The 16822-nt window shown below is 44.9% G+C and overlaps 1 protein-coding gene across 5 annotated transcripts in view; it reads right to left on the bottom strand.

Moving 5' to 3' along the window:
• LOC138600380 (receptor-type tyrosine-protein phosphatase delta-like) overlaps positions 1-16822 on the bottom strand; it is a 382688-nt gene that overhangs the window by 69277 nt on the left and 296589 nt on the right. For all 5 annotated transcript variants that reach the window (XM_069671768.1, XM_069671773.1, XM_069671769.1 and 2 more), the window contains exons 11-12: positions 5090-5235; positions 3103-3244 (exon numbers count right to left, since the gene is read on the bottom strand). In XM_069671768.1, the coding sequence (XP_069527869.1) occupies positions 3103-3244; positions 5090-5235 (288 nt within the window). The remainder of the gene's footprint in view (positions 1-3102; positions 3245-5089; positions 5236-16822) is intronic.

Raw genomic sequence — 16822 nt, 5'->3', positions numbered from 1 at the left:
TTCTCCCAACAATGCCAGAGCCGAGTGCCTGCATTGTCTATGAATAATCACTGATCATGTTGCAGCCCCTTTCATTGTATGTGGAAAGATCCGTCTCGGCTACACGCCTTTGACTCCGCCGTTGCACCATTCCATACAAATGGAAATGATGCATTCTGTTTTTCCGTCACAGGAGAGCGGCTTCCCATTTTCCGCTCCCGCTGTCAAGTTGTGCACAGCTGCATAAGTTTGCACGCTTGTGTGTGGGGGTACAGGAAATGGCTGTTGACAGCATAATGGGAGTATGAGGATGCAATATAAATCCTTAATCATGCCTGAATCATGAACTGCGGCACTCAAATCCACACATCATTCTGCTGGAACTGCTGCGAGCACAGAGACTGGACCCTGTGAGGCGCTTTGGCTGCTGTATATCTTTTGTTTGCTTAAAACGAGTCTCCCCACGAGTGCGCGTTTCCACGCCAACGTCTCGCTGAAGAATATTCGATTAAATTTCACTCATATTCCCGCTTTGACACCCAAAATCTGCTGTTTCTCCCTTTCTCAATCCCCTCCTGTCATTCTCAATTACAAAGCAAATCAAGACGACCTTAATTCAAAGACACGAGTCGCATATGAGTCGGGTCATCTCATATTTAATCGAAACGGAGGGCGCAGAAAAGGAAGGAGAAACCCGCACCTCGCGCCATGGCCGAGCAGATTGGACTCGGGACATCATTACGTCTCAGGGTTCGCCTTTCATGCAAATGGCTTCTCTAAGCCTGGAAGTTCATTACTAATGGCGCTTCCCATCAAGTTGGCGGCCCATCCGAATACTAATACCCCCCTAGTACTTTGAATTTGTCACCTCGCATCCCCCTGTCCTTATAGCACAGCAATTACAACAATGCGCTTTTCCTTCATGGAATTAGGCATCGCCCCCTGTGGCGAGCTCCCCACAACAGATGCTTTGCAATCACTTCCACAGACCATTGGAGCCCAAATGAACTAAACGAACAGTCACTTTATATGTATTAGGCCTTGTGTAGTATCACTTATCTTTGTTTGCTTATTTATTTACTCCTGCAATCCTGCTTCACACGCAAGTTCTCCTCCACTGCAAAGACCCAAAGGAGGAGAGAAATCATTTTTGGAGTCAGAGCGGACGTAAAAAAAATGTGCGGCTGCATTTTTCAAGCGGCAGTTTATGTCATGTGGAATGATGAAAACTACTAGCGCTGTATTTATTGTACTGTGTGATGTAGTTGTGGTAGGAGGAAGCTTTTTGGTCTCCTAAATAATACATAAAGCACCCTTGAGCTAACCTTGTTTTACCTCGTGCTCGTATAGTACTCTCCCCTCACAATGCAGTGCGTCAGCTGACTCCCAGCTCCCTGAGAGGCAAAGTGGGCCATATGTTTGGTCTTTTATTCAGAGAATAAATAGGTATGGCTGTATTTTAGATGTGTACAACTTGAAAAGGCAGAATCTTATTGTAATAATCCTTCATTTCTTTGTCTGTGGCCAGCTTCCTTTTGTTTCTGCTTGATTCTGATCGTGCTTTCTTTCCTCTGTCGGCCGGGCAATGGCTGCTCAAAATGACTCCTCAGTTCTTTGATTTGCTTTCTTATGTTTTAGCAAGTAAACATCTCCTGATATAAAAAAAAACAAAACATGCAGATTATTACCTTAATCCTTTACAGTGCCAATATTTTTGCTTCCTATGTCTCCAGGGACTTCGAGGACAGGGGGGCGCACCTTTTTATTTGCACCAAAGCCGAGAAAGAAAAAGCTCTTTCCCGTTTTGTTGATCCGCGATAGGCCTCTACTCACCTTCAATACATTGATGGGAAAGGAGAGCGGGCGGAAGAGCAAAATGGAAATGGTAATAAACATGCTAATGCTAGGCCGCGGAGCCGGGAAGAGCTGCTTCTATACCCGTCCCTCGGCTATCTATTTGTGTGTGTGTGTGTGAAGGGGAGAAAACAGAGATAGAGACAGAGCAGGAGTGAACAGGAAATATGCACAATATTGTATATGAGAGCACACACACACGCGCGCGCAGCGCACACACTTTGTGCTCCAGAGTAAACAGCAGAGAGCTGCATGTGAACGTGCCACCTTTCTCTTTCAATCGGCCCCTGGAGACACTGCAAAGGACCTTTTGTTGGCTCATTGGTGAGATAAGAAGCAGGGGAGGCGGGGGCTTCAGAGACTCGCAGAGCCAGCTTTTTCTTTTTTTTTTCTATAGGATGGAAGCACCCCTCTCAATAGGAACTCATTTGCCATGTTGTGTAATTGTGGCACATAATGGAGCACACCTCATTCAGGCTTGCCCAAGGCTCTTTTCTAAAGCCATTTTCTCCATTCACCGCCAAACAACTCGTGTTTTAGAGAGATATTACGCAGCCTTTTGAGCTCAGGGACACCACGTATTTCCCTTTGAATGGGATGTTTTGTGTAATCAAGATAAAATTTTTGCTCAGTGCTTATTATAAAAGAGGCGCTGTCAACCAACTTGATATTTGTCGGCTGACTTTTATTCTCAAAGCTTTAGTGGAAGTAAACAAAGCGGCTGACCTTTCCCGCCTCGTTTGCTTCACTTGTGTTTGTGTAGAGGAGCGCCGGCTATTAACAACCACCGGTCACTGAAAGATACTGGCATAGGGAACACGACAACAAACAATACAAGCCGGCTTATCACATGGGAATACACTGCTTTATTTTCCACCCGGTCAAACGGATATCAAAGCTGAAGTGCAGAGATGAAAAATGACTGATTTGAAAATTATTGCTGAGCTTTTCCATTAAACCGCCGCGGGCTAGGAGTGGATGCTATTTGCATAATTTAACTGGCATCTTAATTATTGTGTCAGGAATCTGTATGCAAATGACTTAAGTCACTTAGAAACGGAAACTTACTGGGCTAAACGGCTAATGGACTAAATCTTATCAAGTTAGAATGCACAACGTGAGTGTAACCAGGGTCTCTAATTGGGTGTGAGAGTGAGAAAACAAAGACAAGAGGACAGGACAGACAGGAAACAAGTAAATGCATGCTTACCTGAGTTAGCTGGGAGAGAAAGGTGCAATGTTAGTGTTTTTTTGCAGAGAAGGACCTACCACGTAAAACAGTGAGTCTGGTGGTAGCGCTCATCTCTCCAACACTGTTGGAGGCGACGCATTCGTATATGGCTTCGTCTCGGGGCGTGCGCAATGGCTGAATTCTTAGCACTGAACCAGAGCCGTCGTCGAACTCTATCACCTGCAGGTGCGAGAGACAGGATATGTTAAAGGAGATTTTTTGGTTCACAATGGGGGAGGGACCTTCGGCAGACAAAACAACAACAGGACTGTTGAGGCTAACGACACTGATGGTGACACAATGTGCTTCCTATGACAGAAACCAAAGCTAGTGCCTACCTTACATTGAAGCCTAGTGACGTTGTGTTCAGTTGTGCTTATACATTTACAGGTAATAATATAAAGGCATTTATAAGTATGTTTTTAGCTGTTTTTTTGTGGCAGGGGTGTGTTAGATCTATTGTGTTCAGACGTGTTGGTATATATTTAAACTTTGTGCATTAATTTATAAAAAGAATCAAAGCAGCTGACTAACTTTAAGAATGGGGAATGCAATATGGCTTTTTTGGTGACATATAGGGCTGTAAAGTGAATTTAAAATCCGAATGTGTCCCACTCTTAAAGTTAACTTTCTATCCTTACAATAATGCATCACACTGGATTGTGTCAATGGGACAGAAACAAGCACAAACAGTTAAAAGTGGCTTGATAAACGATTACGGACAGTTGTACCATGAGGTGAGGTAGTGGTACAAATAGACAGGACCGACTGTTTTGGACGAACGACACATAAAAATGCGCACAAACAGGTGTTTGTTGGAGCTTATTCAGCTATTTTTTTGCATGCTACATGTCGTATACTCACTGATTTTAGAAAGCCCTGTGTCATAACTCAATCTCTTTTAAGAATTGAGGTAGATTGCAATAAAGATAGGCCTCAATTTCACACGCTCGCACGCTCCACACGCGCACACACACACACACGCACACGCGCGCACAGCGGCCTACGAACATTGTAAAACTTCACAATATCTCTATGCACGTGTTAGTTAACAATTCACTTCAACATTTCATTGGCCCAAGCGGTGCAGCGGTGTTAGCATTCAAGCTGAGAGCAGGTGATGGTTAAAAAAAACACAGCCTCCTTTCTTAGTCAAATGTGAATTAGAAAGGAAGATGACTAAAAGGAAATGTTTGTTAGAAGATGAGGCGGCAGCACATGATTGAGCGGGTGTGGGATGAGCAAGCCCTGTGAGGCGATGAGGGAATGGAAACGAGCGTGTTAGCATTCAGCACGACGTGCGATGCAAACGCGATGAACTCTGATAAGATTAGATTTCTGTCGTTATGAGACGCGAAGAAGAGGCGTCGAGAGGTCTCCATGCTCTGTTAAGCCATCGCTGCTGTGCAGAAGCAAGCAAATATGGCATCTAGAGCAGAGGGTGGGGTGGGGAGGAGAAAAAAGTGGCACCATGATCGTCCCGAGGACTGACACAGAAATTAATAGAAATCTTATCAGTGTTCTGCAATGATGTGTTATTTCTCATGGGTATTGAGCCCGAGTGCAGATTAAAGCTGACCAGAAATCAAAGCTGCAGCCAAAATAAGGAGGGGAGGACATGCATTTAGATAAAGATGCCACAAAGCAAAAGGATATTTCGAAGTGAAGGCGCCGCTTCCCCTTTCACTTTGCATAAGCTGGCAAATGTGGCATGATGCTAATGTAGGTATCTGGGTCACACCACAAGTTGTTTTCTCTTCTATCCAATTGCTCTTTTCTTGTCTTTTATTGAATTACAAATCTGTCCCCAGATCTTTTGTATACTCGCTCATTAAAACTCAAGCATGTTCAAAAGCCTGGCCAGCGTGGTTATTAGAGCCTGCTAATGCGTGGTGGCAAGTCAGGGCGTAAAAGCAGGCGAGCGGGGCTTTGGCGCGATGGATTATGTGCGAGCGGAGCCAGAAGCAGTGCTTGAAGCATTCCAATTTTGTCGAGCATTTTACATCAGAACAATAGACCTAATACCTCAAATCTCTGGTTGCTGACTTTCTTCCCCTTCTTGTTCCACACGATCTTCGGCCGTGGATCTCCGGTAGCTTGGCAGATGAAGGATGCCACCCCTCCTTGCACGCCTGTTTGGTCATTGGGGGTTCTTAAAAACTTTGGTGGTGCTGCAGAGAGACAGGAAAAAAAGAGAACAAAAATAGTTAGCATGCTAAGCACAGTCAGAGCTATTAATCTCTCTTATCAAACTAGAAAGTAACACAGTTGCAGATTTCAGCATGTGGCTGGTAAGAGGATTGTCTTCGGAGGTCAAGACAAGAGACTCTAACAACTTTATCGTGGATGTAGAACCAGATGATCAGTCATTGGGATCAGTTCAGATGTTTTGGGAGCTGAGTGCGAGCATTTATCTTAACCTGGGAAGTGGCTCTACATAAAGTTGCACTAATTTTTAAGGCCTCTATTGTTTGGAAAAGTTCTTAAAAGGAGAAACCCCTCAGCGTGATCGTGTCTGTTATGCGTCACCCAACATAAAGTCATCTATCTCGGCAGGCTGTCACCCATCACTCTGTCTCCGTGCTGTTCCACCGGACATAAATCACTTAGCCATTCAGTTCCAAACAGCAAAAGCCAACACTTTCCAACTGTTGCAGAGAAACAGAGGCTCGTCTATCAGCGCTCCAGCAGACGACGCTAATCTCCCCCAAAAACCACCAATCGGAACGGTGCTCGCGCCCCCACGCAAATGAGACACGCACCTGATAACGTCCTCGCAATGCTCTGATTGGCGTTGTGAACATTCTGCTGCTCCTAATTGGTCCCTCAATTCAGCGCGGCAAGTCGAGTGTAAAGGCGCTGAGGATAAAAATGCTAAAAATGCAGGGGAGTGGAGGTGAGAGAACCGCAGAGTGGAACAGGGATTGCTTTGTGTGGACATGGCATGGACGTTCCCAGCTACTTTGGTGGTTTGACAACAGTGTACAACAGCATTTGTTCAGCCTCTGATTTCCACAGCAGTGCGCCTGCAGTTAGGTTTTTTGATTCCTGAATATAATTGAGCTATTACAACAATACTACTTTATTTACTTTTTAATCCAATAATTAAGTGTTTTTTCCCCTCCAGGATAGTCCGTTCCTGCTCACCAGCTCACGTTTTCAACCACCGAAAACACATGAAAGTGAAACACTATCAAAGGACGCCGTCTCTCCCTGATGAGATTTTGATTGTGAGATTTCCATTCCAGCTTTATCATGATGATCAAGGCTAATTTCAATAGCAATAATGTCATAGTGCTAAGCCAGGCCCCCTTAGTGTTTTCCTCTGAAGCCTGAGTGCCAGCTTCAGTGGGAGGTGCAGCTCCATCTGTCCCCCTGCAGAGCAACTGTTTGCCTTTTATCAATCACTTCAGCGGGCCATTAGGGGCCACACAGCTGCGGTAATGCCAACCATCTGAATCACCTCATCTGTGTGTGTGAGAATGTGTGATCGGGGCCTGTTCGCGTGCCTGTGTGCGGAATGATTTTCCGTGCCCAGCGGCGGCGGAGGGCGGCGGTGGAGGGCGGCGACGGCGCTGCGAATGAGGGACGAATTACCCTGCGGGATTCGCCGAGAGGTGACATAAGATGTGTGGTCAGCAATCAAAAGCGCCAACAGATAAACAGGCAGGCAGCTGGGCTTCCACTGGGCAAATGAACCTGGGAAATCACCTGATTGCCTTGTGTCATGCACACGTTCCTGTGTGCACACACGCATTAACAAACACTCTGAGTCTTTCTCTCATTCTCCGGCTGACAGATCCGACAGGTATTTTGTACGCAATTTGTACGCGGCAAAAAGCACCATTATATCTGCATTTGCACCTTATCTCATTGGCTTGGCTGGGGCGTGGTGCGCGCTGGCATCCAGCCAAGAGGGTGCTGATGGGTAATTGATATGCTATTGGGGCTGTTTTCGCTCCGGGGCCATCCATTACGGCTCGGTGCGTCTCCCCACGCCGGCTGTGATAGACTGCGGGGACATGTACGGGAGATCAGCGCTGGAGGTGAGGGGGAAGGAGGGCGGTGGGGAAAGTCATCGCACAATGGGGAGTGATTGAGGCGTGACATGAAGGTAATGGTGTTTTCACAGACATGGCCGCTGATATCACCATCATACCCCCATTTTAGCTCTGCCGCTGACAAACATCCATTTTGGTCGACTCCTTGTACGGTTTCAGATCGACAGCGGCTGATTGAAACCTCTGTTTTCTCCGAACAAAGCCATGACGAGCAACTTGACAGCAACCAAAATGATAGGGTCTTTAAACAAACATTGTGCGACCTGTAAGAAACCTTTTCTAACAGCGCTCTGAGTCTTCAGTGATCTTGTTGGGAACACTAAAGCTATGAGAACGTTTTTTGCCTTTTCGCTTAAAAACGGATTCTCATTTGAAAGAACTGCCATCCGATTAAAGCCCCTGTTACCCCTGCTAAATACTGGTGACTCCTTAAAGAGTTAACCCTGATCTCCATGAATTAATACCTTGGCTAGGCACCTGTTAATCCACTGCTAAGCTGTTCGCCGGCAAACAAATGAGAAGTGTAAAGCCTGCCTCTAGCTAAAAGGTTCAAGACATGGGTCGCTGCCCCCCAATCCCCCCCGCCCCCGGAGGTCATTATCTAACCTTGTTCAAATTCCCTGCCACTGGAAGGGAAGATGCTGTTCATGGCATAGCATAGCATCGCCTTGCTCTATTTTTCATGGATCAACATGTTAATAATTTGGTGGCTCACTGAAAGCCTTTACTGTTCTTAGAACACCCATGTCCACAGGGCTGAGGGGGCAGACCGTTTCATGACTGGAAATATATATATTTAAATGGAATGACATAAAGGGGAAATGGAAGCCTTCAACAATGTGGGTGGTACAGTCCTAGAACATAAGATGTTGCTGCTACTTTTTACAGTCCTTATTAATTTAGCCCTTTATTAGTCCATGTAATCCTAAAATGTCATCACCACACAGAGGTAGTCATCGTTCACTTGAAAAGAGCTGATATTTGTTCTTGTGAATCCCACAGGAATCTAAAATCAGCTTCTTGCACATGCAACAGCCAGCTTGAACTGAAAAAAGTCCACATTCAGGATCAGCGCCAAAGACCAAATTAGTGTTTGGTATCATTTAAAGGAATGGTAGTTGTGTTTGCAAACCTTATCTGATCTGAAACCCAATGAATTTCCAAGAACACCTCTATTACCTTTTGTCAAAGACAGAAATGCTAAAGAAACAACGCCAATGATATCTGTGAAGGTTCTCAGTCATCCAGGTCATGGTAATTCGAAGCTTAATCCAAAAGGCAGTTGGACTTGGTTGAAGTTCTTGAAGGCGTTTCACCTCTCATCCGAAAGGCTTCTTCAGTTTTACACTGACTGGTGGACAAAGCTAGAAATATAAGCCTCTGTAGGTCATTAGTATGCGAATAGGGAGAGTCGTTAACCTGGGCTGTTGACCTAGCATCGCTGAGAGTTGTTAGTACCCTCTGGTGTTGGTGGGACATTGGGCTTACATGATCCTGAGTGTAATTTCAACTGTTGGGGCATTGTATGTGGATGATAGGTGGTGTCTTAGACGAACAACGCTCCTTTGAACACATCAAGGTTGAAATTCTGGCCAGAGAAGACCGCTGGTTTGAAGGAAACCATCTACGTATGTCAAGCTGGAAAAGACATCCCTTAACAGAGGTGGTGGCCTAAGACACCACTGAATGACTCTCGGTGCTATTAGGTCAACAGCCCAGGTTCACAGTCCTCCATTGATTACACATCTATTAGCATACTAATGACCTACAGAGGGTTATATTTCTAGCTCCGTCCACCTGTCCACCATCAGTTTAGAACTGAAGAAGCCTTTCGGATGAGAGGTGAAACGTCTTCAAGAACACCAACCGAGTTCAGTTGTCTTTTGGATTAAGATTTTGAAAAGCCAGTGATATCAGATCTGCAGCAGAAGTAGGCAAATAGCATCTGGCTCAGAAGCTATTCCCTGCCACGCTTACAAATGGTGCTGTGGTTAGAGCATTGGACAAATAATGCCATTGGTGCTGGAGTTTGAACAACAGATAGGCTGATAAAATCCTTTTTAAAATCCAAAATATACACATATTAAAGTTGTTCAGAACGCCAACTGTACCAATGCCTCCAGAGCTGTAGTACCACACCTTATGTCATAGTCATTAAGCGGACAAATTCATTGATACATTAGATGTCTTACACAGTTTGAGTTGAATCAGTAGAGAGTTAAAAGCTGCTACTATATCGAGTGTAGGCTGAAGTACCTGTTGGAGGCCACACTATAAGTTGAGTATGTATCTGAATACTGCCACTAATGATAGTTTTCCATCGTCTGATCAGCTAGCAGGGTTCAGAGCATCTTACGCATCTGCATTCATTACAAGTTTGTTTGATATTGGCTTAACTCAGCCAAACATTGCATTTAAAGACTCTTCTCAAATGGTTTCATTCATGAAGGCCAAAACATTTCAAGTCATCAGGATTCCGCCATAGACCAAAGTTTGATCCGCCACACCATTAAATAGCATGAATCAAAGAGTGCAGAGAAGAACATTAATAAACCCACTTTCAGCCGGAGCCTCTATTCGGCACAGACACCAGTCCAAGACGGCTGGGTTTTCACAATTATACTGACTGACATATTCAATTTCATTTGCATGAAAGGGGCCATTTCCTCTCTGAATCTTTAACTTGCAGGGTGAGGTGGGGTTGTGGAGGGCGATAATTAATCCTAACACATTGGGTGGCAGTCTGCAAATACCCCGCTCCATTTGGACATACGGGTGGAAGAAAGGAGCGTTTAAAGATGCCATTAACCTCATTCGACATCTTTAAGCCGCAGCGCTCGAGTTCTGTGATATTGATGAATTGTCATAGCGGCAGGAAGTGGCGCCAATGTTTGGAGAGGGCGAATATGAAGCGTTTAGTGTATATGCTGATGACATTTGACTTTCTGTTATCCTGAGAAAGTGTGCAAAAGGATGGGTTTTGTTGGTGAAAACAGTTGCATATGTTTTGTTTACAAAGCAACACCCTCTCTATGGATTAATTAACTGACTATACAGTGTTCAGAAAGCATCTGCCCCCCCATGCCAAAAAGGAAACAGAATGCACAAATGCAGACACACAAACGCAGGGATAAACAAAAGAAAATATGTGGGGGGAAAAAGAGAGAGAGACAGGGGGAAGATAAACTGCACATACTAATCAATGGAACAAACACAAGCACAAACCGTTTTCTTTGGGGCACTACACAGCTCTCTATCTGCAGCATTATGATAAAAAATTTGTCTTTTGTAATGCTGAGAAAACAAACTCCACATTGTACGCGCTCACAAAGGGACCAGGCAGCGAGGAAGAAAAAGGAATCGGAGCTTAATTAGAACTGTTGCCTGATTTGCATTGCATGCTCATCGGTAATCTGGCCTTAAATGGAAACTGAAATTCTTATTGCAATTAGTGATTACTTGAAAAGGGATATGGCCTCCGAATGATTGTTAATTACTGGATCAGGACTAGTACATTAATTCACTGCAGAGGTTTTAATGCAGCGCAATGATGGGGACCCGCTCTTCCATCAATATTGTGCTGCTTGTCACACATAATGAAGTTCATAATACAAGCCTTCCCCTCCGCGAGCTCCCGCCCCTTCCCGGCTCCTTAAATATGCACTCTAAGCGAAAATTCACAACAGTCATTATGTAAAACTAATTCAATGGAATATACAAGAATGCAGCTTAATGACACATTAATATTGAGGGCTGCAGGTCCATTTTGGGATTGGGTCAGGGTCTTTTATTTACGCAGCTTCAAAGGCTGAAAACATGCGCTTTAATACACAACTTAACAGCATGTTCAGCCTGGTGACTAAGGTTGCAAAACTCATATTCCAACGAGACCTTCTTAACCCCGGTAAGTGTGTGTTACTCACGCTCACTGGCTGAGCTTCTGGCTGTGGGGCTGCAGGAGTTGGGGGGGAGCACTTATTGCACTGACAACAGCTTCAAAAGGAATGCATAATGCTGTTGTCCCACATTCAATGCAATGACAGATTCCCCGACAAGATGTGCACCCATGCACAGGCACGCGCTCCTACGGGTGTTAGAATATCCTTGCAGAAAGGGGCGAAGGACATTAATAAATTTAGGGGCGGTGTGCGCGGGACAATAGCAAATTCTGGAAGGTTCCATTAAATAAATATAAAGGGTTATTTCTGGAACACTGCTGAGCTTCTTAGTCTGTGTTTCATGGGATAAAATGGCAACTGAAAGGCTCCCCTTATTCAATTATCATTGTACATTCATAAAGGTGAAACCTTTCTGCAGTGACAGCTACATCGCTGATGTCGCCTCTCCTGGTGGTGTATTACAATGTTTGCAGAGGGAATCTTGTACCCTCTCTCTCTCTCCTCCTCCTGTGTTTGTCTCACACACACAGTCACACACACGCATACGAGCTACCGCTATCTCCCACGGGACACATTAGCGATGTAGAGGGATCCAGTTTGTCACTTAATAAAACGGCCCACTCAAACAGATGGCTTTGTTCAAACGGCCCCCGACGCTTTAAAAGCTGGAACCGAATCGCTGCTGTGGCAAATCAGACACATGAAAAAGCCCACCTCCCTTTGCGGTGGAAACCAAACAGAAGGAAACGCATAAATATTGAATTGCGACACTGTCGGCGAGAGACCATCCGCTAGAGAGGCGGGGAGCGAAGTGGAAAACACTAGACCCTCCTGTTGGAATTTCTGAACATCTGGGTTGAGGTTGTCAAACGCAAAGGCGAAATAATAGAGGCTTAAATTTCAATAAGACTTCATTTTCATCTCCCCCTCATTCATTACTTGTTCATTTATGTGTGAATACACGAATCTCCAGCCGAGTCATGTGTGAAAAAAACAGTCAAGCAAGAAGTATGAAATTTGGTTTTTGTTTGTCTTGTTTGTTTTTTCCCCTCCGACGTCTGGAAAAAACCAGAGAACACAGATAAGTAATTCTAATTGTGCAGGCTTACTCTGTTTGGTAGTCAGCGCAGTCTATTTGCAAAAAGTTAATTATCTGATAGGATAGGCAGTGGCAGCCACTAACACAGAAAGCCATTCGTTCATTCTGTTATCCAGCAGGCAATGGAACGATTCATTAAATGGCAGTGCTGCAGCAAAATGGACCAACAGTTATCAGGCTGGGGCTGCACAGACTTGAAAAGATGTTAAAAATGGCAGAAGTGATAAACGTGCTTTGGCCATGTCAGCTTACTGCCAACATAATGACATGTGCAGATAATACGGGAACATGATTGCATGTGATTTTGATGCTTCCACCACTCGTGTGATGTGCACTTCATGTGCAAATGATAAGAGAATATCTCCATGACAGCATGCGCAGATGACAATCGGCAAAGCTGCTGCCTTTCTACATGTAGCAGAAATCAAAAAATATATGGATGGGAAGAGCGGGATGGAAAATCAAACAAGCAACATGTTTGACTGGCTCCATTCAAGAGAGAATTACACTATGCTTGAGCTTGTCCTGTTTCTCTCCAGCATAAACTTCACATAATTGTCTTTGCCCTCGACCACGGAGCGGAAAAGCTTGCCTCATAGTTGTCTCCGTAGGAGCAGAGATGGATTATGTAGCAAATCATTGCAGGGATTCGACGTTGTGTGTTTTAAACAGACTGTAATTTTATGGATAAGTAGTGCCAAGCCATTTCCGATGGATGCCAGTTGCCGGGCCATAAGAGGTGACACATTCCCTGCACTGTGTTTTCTCAGGCGCTTACAGGCCAACTAGCTCATGCTCCAGCAATGCTGCTAGCAGACAAACTGGCTTCCTCTCAGGGGCTCAGATATCCTGCGAATGCTCCAGAGTTCAGAAAACCAGGTTACTCCTAAACCAAGAAAAGAAATACGCCTTGAATTTTCTTACAGGTTCTGGGAAAATTTTACGAACCTTTTGGATTAAACGAAACCCCCTTTGCACAATGTTCCTCTGCAACTAGCTGTAGTCTTAGCCGTCTCTGGGGCAAAGAACATGCCGAGGAGGTACCACAAACAGTCACTCAAGGAGCAAAGTGACCTTTCACAGGCCACTAATTTTACGCAGCAGTGAAGGGAGAGTATTGCATATAAAAAAGGAAGAAAAAGGGTCGTAATTGAAACATCTTTGGGGGAGAAATCTCCTTTTCCTCTTTGAAGCCAACAATGAGTGTTATCTGTCAGAATATGGCAGCATAAAAACAATGACACTGGTGGAAGTGATTAGCTGTAAGAACATTAAGCGAGGATACATATAACAGCTTAATTTTACCTGCATGGCATATACTTATAGTGTACGTTTGTCTCACACTGCCGGAGTTAAGGCCTTTGAATTCCTAATTGTGAACCCCCGAAGAAAACAGTTCAGCTCGTGTGTTTGTGTGCGTCTGCGTCTTTGAAGAGCTACAGATGGGAAACAAATGAGGCCGGGTGGTATCAGGGTCAGACCGGCGGATGGGAGGGTGTTTTTTTTTTTTCACTCGCATGCAAACAGTGCAATGTCACCCCAGGAGCAAAAAACAACAAGCCTCGGGGGACATAATTAAAATAATCCAGTGAAATGAAGGGCTTCGGATCGCTTTTGAAGGGCTCCTTCTTGATGTGCGTGGATGTTGGGGATGATTCATCGGGAGATGATTAGAAGTGTAAAGAGGACGACTCTGCGTGTGCATGTTGTCTGTGTGTTTACAGTGCGTAGGTGTTGGTAGACGCTCTCTCTTTTGAGCCACTTTTAAAGGTGTTTTCATACTTATTATATTCATCAACGCAACGATAGCGCCATTGTTCTAAGACAACGTTCCTGCTTTTGTGTGGTAATTGGGCAAATAAAGATGCTCAAACCCTTGAATATTTGGGGCGTTGCAACACACCAATTTTGAGAACCGAATCTGCCAAAGAACCTCTTGCTCGTTTAAGAAAATGCCTCCATGAATCGGACGTTTTTCCAGCTGTGTTTTGGGGTTAGATTTAATGGAATATTGTCTTGCGTTTCCTCACAGGGGTAGATTTCTAAAGACGGGGCGACTCCTCAGGGTGCAAGACTGCTGGGGACCGGAGATGAGGCCTTTGGTCTGAAGGCGTTAGTTGCCCTTCTCTTGTTAGTCCTTTTCACCCTTTGCCAAACCGAGCCTCAGTTTACAGAGCGAGAGGGTACACAAAGGCGCTGGCCTCCAGTGCAAATGTTTGCCAGCAGTAATGGGCTCTAGTCCACCGACTGAGTGAATGTGTGTGGTTTTTTTAGTGCATTAAGAGTATGTACATAAGATTGTGAATAGACGTATGTTTAATTGTGGGTTTTTGGTCATAAATCCGCTAATTGGGCGACAGGAAATTTCCCACCTGCCTGTCTACGATGCTTTTCCACCACTACCTGAGTTATTCCAAAAGCAACAACTGTGAGTAATGGCTGGGGCTATTGGCTTTTAATGTGGAGTCGTAAAACTCCAAAGAAGAGGGAGTAAAAGCGCCAATGACATTGTCACAAAACGCCACAAGGAACTCTGCAAGTAATGACTTCATCCCTTTCCTCGTATAGATTAAAGGTTAAAGAGTCAGTCGGCAAATTGACTCGGTATGATTGTTAAGTTCATGAATATTCCAGGACGTAAAGGAAACCCACAGCGGGGGATGAGTCAAGTTGAAGATGGTGGAACTGATGGAGAGGCAGATTGTCTAATGTACCACCAAATAGCAGATGGATTATGTTTCCAGCAGAGTTCTCCTTGGTGTGTTTTTGGGGCAGATATTCTCACTCTGCGGCATGTAAGGCGAGTCCCCCGTCATTAATCATTCCACAGGTGCAGGGCCATTGTCAGAACCCATACGTCCCTTTGCCTTTTCAAGCTGGGAGGAAAGTCTGGTAGGGAGGCAAAGGGGGGGCTAAACACATCCCTAAAAAACAATTTCCCTTCTTCTTCTTCTTCTTCTTCTGCGCTGAATTTGTCACAAGGGGGAACCAAGTTCAGATTAATTAGATTCCATTTCGTGGTCATCTTCGTTTTCCCCTCCATCCATGACTCTTTTCTTTTCCTTTGTCGTGCCTACAGTCCTTACAGCCAATCCCGGCACCATTTATCACGTTGCCATCTCGACTCAGCCTTCCCCCCTCCTTCCCTTCCTCACTGGGAAGCCATTAGAGCATCTCTGCATCGCGGCGGCCAGATTGCATTCCGGTCCCCGCTCGCGACATTTATCATCTTTTGTCCTAACTTTTTATCTGCCCCTGCCCTGTGTGAAGCCCCCCTATCTGCAATGCCCACTATAATGAAACACTGGGAGGTGAGGCTCAAGTAAATAACCTAATTAAACCCAGCAAACAGGGACAAAGGGGGGAAGATGCACAAAAGGCCTTTGTGAGAATGCCAGAGGAGGAACACTCACAGATGGCAGTGAGGAAGTCGAAGCAGTGATGTGGCACCGTGCCCATACCACCTTCTCATCTCAGTATTTATAGTAGTGGTGCTGTTGTTTGTTCGTAGATGCCCTCTTTACTTGATCTGGACCAACATACTATGGCAGTGCATCCTTATTCTCCAAAAAAAACGAGGAATATAGAAAAGTAATCTTCCTGTACGACAAGGAAATATCTCTGTGATAAGGGCCTAAAGCTTTGAATAATGGCTCCTAAGAGAAAATCCATCCCGCCTTCTCACTCCTTTCTAATTCTTAGGCAAAAGTCGAGCCAACTCTGATTGGTCTCATTAGGGACAAAATGAAGAATGCCAAGCGTCATAATTATCGGCGCGCTGCTGCAAACAGTATCGAGTCGATACTGCAAAATGTCAGGAGGGCATTAGTGGGCAATTATTAATCCATATCAAGCTGGGATGGACAATTTAATTATCAGCCAGTCAATATTTCCAGATCTTGTACAGATGTAGAGCAGTGACCGGCGCATGGATTCGGCCTTCTGGAAACCATGTGTAGGAATACAAGGGAGCAGGGCGGCAGTAAACAGGAAGTTGCTGCTCAGCCTGAATGACCAAGAGAATTCAACAGGTTCTTTCAGTGATGTACCGGCTCTACTGTAACTGAATATATTAGGGAAGGAATAAATAACACTAGACTTAATGAATCTTTCCCACCAAAGTTGGCGTGTAGACGCAGGTTTTTCAGACCCGGGAAGACCCGCTAATAAATCCCGATTGTCTCTTTTCCCATTGCCAATGGAGCATACTCCTTTCAGTTTCTTTTCTATTGCGTCACGTCTGCTGCGTCATAGAACGTTCCGGAAACAGGGTTGGTAAACAGTGAAGGTGTTACCGTGGTTAGGTCTTTATTGTACCTATTACTCATTCAGTCTATTTATCAAAGTCAATGCCGACAAAATTGTGATGATGTACGAGCGCTGCTCGGACGGAGACAGGCGGAATGTGTAGGTGAGATGACAAGAAGTCGTAAAAAGATTGCACCGCGCCGGAAAGGGGGTGGAGATTAGCGTGTCGACCCGGGTTTTGTATTCCCATCATTTCCGATCAGAGCCGAGGCGATAATTACCCAGCTCTACTGCAGAGTCATTTGAGGGTTAAGTTGAAAAAACCCTTCCTTTCTCCTGCAGTTGAAAGATTCTCTGAGGACACAGCAGTGCATTGGTTGCTCTCCAAGTTTAAATACCACTTTGTTGCCATTCTGATATAGACTTTTGCTTATTAGCCGACTCAAACCCA

This window comes from Semicossyphus pulcher, unplaced genomic scaffold (genome assembly GCF_022749685.1).
Source record: "Semicossyphus pulcher isolate SPU_LCO1_2020_fin unplaced genomic scaffold, fSemPul1.0.p SCAF_21, whole genome shotgun sequence".
NCBI lineage: Eukaryota > Metazoa > Chordata > Actinopteri > Labriformes > Labridae > Semicossyphus > Semicossyphus pulcher.
This window is presented reverse-complemented; position numbering and strand designations above follow the sequence as displayed.